A 6,332-nucleotide genomic window follows, 5' to 3' on the forward strand; every position below is an offset into this window, starting at 1 on the left:
GAACCGTGAACCGAACTTGAAGGCGAACCGGCGGAACACGAACTCCGGGAATGCATTTTTCGCCGTCGCTGCGCTGAAGTTCCTCCTTTCCCTCGGCCATACCGGGTGGAGGATGCGCCACTTTTTGCGCCACGATAAAAACAATCCCCAACGGCAGGGGATTGTGTGTAATGGCGTCCGAAAAGGTAGCACACGAAATGCATATCAAATGCGAACCGCTCACGAGCACTCGGGGCAAAAATCTCCCGCCACTCGACTGTCGGTAGCGCCCGAGCATTAAGAGGCTGCCGCGGGACGCTTAGCTTTCCACACCGTGCTTCCCGCGCGGATCCCGGTTCTCGGGAGTTTCCTCGGAGTTTCCGTAAGCGCAATGCGCGCGACATCGTCAGCTTCTTGCGGCAGTGGAGAAGATTGTTTTTTCCCTTAGCCCAGCACATCCGAGGTCACGATTTCTTTCAGCCACCCACTTACGGTCGGTGGCTCGTCTTACGACCGAGAATCGCCTCGCCCCGCTTGCCCGCGCGGGAGTTGAGTAGCCCCCGGCCCGCTGGTCCTCGGTGGTCCCGTGGCAGGCGCGGTGCTTAAGCGGTCCGCGAGTGTTTTAGCAAATGAAAGCACTGCACCGGAGTGAAGTTAATTCTGTGGCTTACTTTCTCCGGTGGCGCGCGCGGCACGCGGAAGTGGTGGGCAGGATGATTAAGTCGTGGACCATGCCGTCGCGCTGGTGGCCGTGCCACAGCTCCGCAGCGCGCACTTGGTGGCACTTTAGTACGTTATCGATTTTATGACACCCGAGGTGCCGCTCGGTGGTTGCGGATAGCCGTTTACCGGTGGCAGAAGCGGAACGCCGCGGAACGGGGGGTTTAATTTTTGGACACATTCTGGGCCGCGGCGAGCTGGCGAGTGACAGCCCCCGATGGGGTTTCGGAAAGTGTCGGAAGAAAGGTTAGCCCGGTTAGCCGGGACGGTGGAAAACTGTAAAACGTAATGAGCCACTCCAGATTGTTGCCGCCGTTTGCGGGATTGTGTTGCAAACGCGGGTGTAGCCTCAGCGGTCCTCTCCCGGGGGGGGTTCCCGGAACAGTGGCGGAGAAACACCGAAGCATAAGAAAGCGAGCCAACTAGTAACGATCTGTGGCTAACGCTGAGGCCATAACCGGTGCAGCTGCTGTTGAGTAGTACTTCGAAGCTGACGATATGTAGGAAATAGTTATCGACGAGAGATTAGATAATGTGGGATAATAGATCAAACGTGTGTGGGTGCGTGCCATAACGTAATTACTGCTGATTTATTTATTGATATATTTATTTATTTTTTTATTCATTTATTTATTTATTTATTTATTATTATTTTGTTTTATTTATTTATTTATTTTTTTTGCGAAACGATTATTTAAATGATCTAATGGTATAATGAAGAAACTAAATGGTAAAAGAATGCTCAACAAGAAACGTCAGAGATCCAAGTGAAAGCAGGACGCATTACCAGAAACACTAGAGCTAAGGGAGCAATATCAAATCTGTTACTGTTTAAAGCATAGAATAGAAGGAGAAACCGGATGGAATAGTCGATCGGCTCAACGGTTTCCGTTGGTGGGCACTGAAACCAAAGATTCGTAAGTAACTAAGGAAACAACTTAACACCGTTCAACCTTCGCTCGGTAGGTCTATCATCCCCAACAGCAACTTTCCTCAGGAATGCATCTTAGAACCAATTGGCAATCACACATCGCGCAATGCAAAAAATTACTGAACGCATTACGCCTACGGTAAGGCTTACATCACAGACGATTGAAGCTCATGGTCCTTTGTGAAAAACATTCCCAAACTTCACTCAACTTGCCGGAAACGTTACAATCAGATACGTTGGTACTTCTGCACACTCTAGTGTTGTTGTTCCTAAGGCTTCGCATGTAATCGGATCCCATAATTCGACTTCAAAACCGGAACCGTCCTCACCGGAAGCCGGTACACTTCACTTCCGGAAACGCGTTTCCGGTACGTATGTCGGAACGATAAACCGAAAACAACGCGGGCTGATAATCATTGTGGGCAATGATTGTGGGCAAGCTTGCGTAATTGCTCGTCTCGGCTCGTTGCGCTGCTCCCAGTGGCGGCTTCTTATCGGCAACAAGTTGTATTTGCTGGGCGCCCTCGTCGGTTCGCGGCGCTGGAGCCCGGGGCTGGAATTAAAATAATGACGACGATGAAATCCTGTAACTCTCATCATTACTCGACGTCTGTCTTGTAGCGTTTGATGTAGAGCATGCGCTCGGGCTCTGGCCATTGCTGGTGCTGCTTCTGATTTCCTCCGGGGCTAGTTTGTCATCATAACTATTGCCTGATTACTCCCGCCGGTGTCGCCTGACCAACACAACACTCACCGTGTGAGTGCGCTGCATCGGTGTCCATGTATGCTTACCGCTGGTGGTAATGCAGTAATGGTACGTCCGCCGGAGACGCGCTTCTCAGAGCGTAGTGTCCCGGCCAGACGATGATTAGTTTCGTCTGAGTGCGAAATCTTGCAAGTCTCGTCCCGGGTACGTCAACCAGCGGATGCACCCTCGGGAGATACTTTAACGGGATAGCTTGGGCTTCTTGCTAAAGAAGTTTGTCCGTACTTACATTTCGCCGATAATCCTCCCAAGTGTTGAGGTAGTGAAGTCCCTCTTGTGCAGCTCCGGTGGTCGCATCAATGGAAACTTATAAATCGAAAAAGCGAAAACTGATAATTCGAACCTGGTGTACGTCATCAACACCACCGGGCGAAGGGGTGGCCAATGGGAGTTGCTGGAAGTGTAAAGGGGTGTAAATCGGGCACCCGACACGGAGCCCGGGGCCCATGTTAATTATCGTTATGTACACGATCGAGTTTGTTTGATTTGAAGAAGGCCACGACTCGGTAGCTGGGCCTCGGCCTCGTCGGCTCGATGTTGCTATCAAAATAAAGCGGAAACTCGTACATTTGCTCGTCTGGCGACCAGAGACCGGTTCCCAGTTCCCTTTAAAATCTTCCCACACTCCGGTCCGCTTTCGCTCGGTTCCTCGGCTCGAGATGACATTTATTTAGGACTCAGCTCCTGGGTGCGACCCAAGTGCCGCACGGACCAGACCGGCCCTGGCCGGAGCAAAATCGGGGCCTGCCGCAATGCAGCTAATTGAGGGATACTGGGCACCGGACGGTGTGCGAACGGCGGCCTGGTCAGCCGGTCCTTTTAATCAGCATTCGGTAACCTTACGGCTGAGCAGCTGGGAGCGTGTTGGGCTTTACTTTCATCATACATGTAAATTAGAACGAGTGTCTCCTGGGTACCTGGGCTTCGGCTTCTGCCGTCGGCAGGGCGCATTGGAATGAGCTTCGGACGGTTGTCGAGTGGTACGAGCGAAAAGGAACCGGGGCGCACTCTACGGGCGCTCGATTATCTCCCATATGAGGCGCAGAAAAAGCGAGGCCATAGTGCGAAACACGTAACGGCGCCGACAATAAAACGGAATTGCAGCGTGACGGACCCACTTCCTCGGACCCGGGCGGTTCTGCGGGAGATTATAGCCCACTTTACGCTTGGTCCGGCTTGGCTAAAATTAGCCCTATCTCCCCGGAACGCATCGTTCGCCCCTCAGATCGCCCGAAAAACCCGCTGCCAATAAACCAAAAAAAAGCTGATCACAGAGATTGACCACCGCCGGACGGACATGCAGTCGGGCGATAGTCGGGCCGCCGGACGTTATTGCCGGGCGCATCCAATGCCACTAATCGGATTGCCGGCCGAACGGCTGCCTCGATAAGCTGTTTGATAGTACACCTTTTCGCACTGTCTCCGATAAAGTGGGTTTTTTTTGGTTGTGGCAAGATTTAGTGATAACGCCTGGACCATTGCGATACGATTGATCACTCGGCGGCATCCGCTTTGCAGTGAACGGGACGGCCACCGCGGGGTAGGGCAGTGATTTCGGAGACTTCGGGGAGACGCGCGATTCTAGAACGACGGCCGCAGGACGGCGTATAAAAGACAACCCTTGGGTTGTTGACAGGTACAGTTACAAACGCTAAGCCGAGACAAGAGAATCAAAATGCGCGCCCTGATCGTGCTTGCCATGCTGGTGGCAGTGGCCATCGCCAATCCGATAGTTAACATTCGCGTCAACGTCGACAGCCCGAACGGTGAGGTCCCACCGGGCCAACCGGGACCGGGACCGGGACCCAACCCCGACCCGAATCCGCCACCGAACCCGGAACCGGAGCCAGAGCAGCCACCACCGCAGCCCTACACCAAGCAGGACCTGAAACGTGCCGTTCCGCTGGACGATGGCGATGTCGAGGTCGTGTATCCGGGAGCGCCGGCCCCGGAAACGCTGGTCAATATCGAAGTTTTCGTCAACAACCGGCGTCAGGGCGACTTCCCGATCAATCCCGACGTTCCCAACATTCCTGACGTTCCCCCACCGGTTCCGTACTAAAGCGCGCGCCAGGACGCTCCAGGCGCACGGTGCACGTCGCGGGCAAACGAAGTGATCGGAAATACATATATTCGACATGAACAGTGAATGCAACATTGCCCCGCCCCACCCGGGTGTCTGGTGTCTAACTTGTTCGTGCGGCACGTAGCTGCCGACGACTTCCGGTCGTCGTTAGGGTGGTGCAGTCGTGGACGAGACTGCAGGTGTGTTAAAAGATGACCGATCCAGCCGGCCAATCTTTTCGTTGGCCCGCGCTATGGATACGCGTTGGGTGGAGATGGAAAGTCACTACTGCACTGCTTCCGGTGGCGGAAGTGTCACTTATCGGGTACCGTTGACAAGATGCTGATTGTAACGGAACTCGCTCGCTAATTATCTCTGTGGCCAGGACAGGTGCGTCTATTGTCGTTGGAGAACAATTGGGATTTACCTACAATCGTGACGTTCTTTAGGAGGGGTTCTGAGTCAGAGCCGATAAGTGTGATGCTTGTGGACACTTGGGCTCCAATGGCGAATACAATCCGCTTACGGCGCTGGGTCGAATCAGGTCACCATCCCAGTGCTTACTGTAGGTTGGGCGTTCGTAATTCTAATAAGCTCAGACGCTGACGCTATAGAGCTCCAGCATTTATCATTCAATTTCAGTTAATTTTGTATTGGCTGCTACAACTTTAGCTGTGGCGTTGGACCACTGTCGATGGCCACGCAGGCCCGTTAAATTGATTTGGCTTGAATTCTCGGTACTGCATCGTATCGGTACACAGTCAGTGAGCTCGTCGCTTAACTTGACTGGTAGACGTTTGGTGGCGAAACGATTTTTATGACGGCGAAACGATTGGCTCGAACTCGAAAAATTAACCATCGTGACGAAGAGTCAATATACTGAGTCAACATGTAAAACATGGGCTGAAAAGTCCCGGGCCGAAGGGGGTCAGGCGCGTTTGTTTTTGGCACAGTTGGATTTATTCAACGTAATCTCCAGCAAGAGCCACACAATCATTCCAGCGCCGCTCTAACATTACAGTACCACTTTTGTAGAACGATTTATCTTTTGCCTCAAAATAGGCCTCAGTTTCATCCATAACCTCTTCATTCGGGCAAAATTTGTTACAGATGAGCATTTTTTCAAGGTCTGCGAATAGTCAGTAGTCAAATCTGATGGGAATCAAATTTAGCGAATACGGTCTATGTGGGAGGAATTCGAAGCTCAATTCATGTAGTTTTGTCATTCTTTTGTTTGACTTCACTTGACTTGAACGCAGCGTTTGTTGGAATTTATTGTTGATGGTATGCCCCTTATCAAGATAGTCGATGAATATTACACCACGTGCATCCTTAAATACCGAGGCCATAATCTTTTCAGCCGATTGTTGACGATCGTTCTGATTCCGGAGTGAATTGATGGATCCATGTTTCATCCTGTCTTTCGTCAATAACGAAAAAAATCGGAGTGGAGTCCTTATAATACTTATCAAGCTACTGGTTCGCTTAAACGGATTTTTTTCTATCAAGAAGCAATGTAACATTAAAACACGAAATTGATTTTGATCCATGGTTCTGAAAATAACAAAACCAGTGTCAGTCTTAGTACAATAACTCACAAATTTACGAGTAGAATATCATGACATTTTAACTTTATTTTTGCGTTAAGCCCGGAACTTTTCAGCCCATGTGTTAACATGAGGTCCGAATGCTTTGTTGGTCAGAATGCTCCGCGTTCGTCCGGCTTGTGATGATTTGGACAGTCATGGAGTTCATTGAATCATTCGCCATCAGCGAGCCCTGGTCTGCTTAGGAAGGAGACATAAACACTATTAAGCTACTGATGAACAGATTTGACGAAAGAATGGTTCTTTTTCCAGCTCGGTACTGAG

At 51.0% G+C, this 6,332-nt stretch overlaps 1 protein-coding gene across 1 annotated transcript; it reads left to right on the plus strand.

The window, feature by feature from the left end:
• The first annotated feature begins 4,071 nt into the window (after nt 1–4,071).
• Nucleotides 4,072–4,458, plus strand: LOC128270126 (uncharacterized). Its single transcript, XM_053007532.1, has one exon. The coding sequence runs from the start codon at nt 4,072–4,074 to the stop codon at nt 4,456–4,458; it is 387 nt and encodes a 128-aa protein (XP_052863492.1).
• Nucleotides 4,459–6,332: the final 1,874 nt, after the last annotated feature.

This window comes from Anopheles cruzii, chromosome 3, assembly GCF_943734635.1.
Source record: "Anopheles cruzii chromosome 3, idAnoCruzAS_RS32_06, whole genome shotgun sequence".
NCBI classification, from domain to species: Eukaryota; Metazoa; Arthropoda; class Insecta; order Diptera; family Culicidae; genus Anopheles; species Anopheles cruzii.

Excerpts from the sequence above, each read along its gene's own strand:
- LOC128270126 (XM_053007532.1), top strand. The coding sequence starts at position 4,072 with ATGCGCGCCCTGATCGTGCTTGCCATGCTGGTGGCAGTGGCCATCGCC.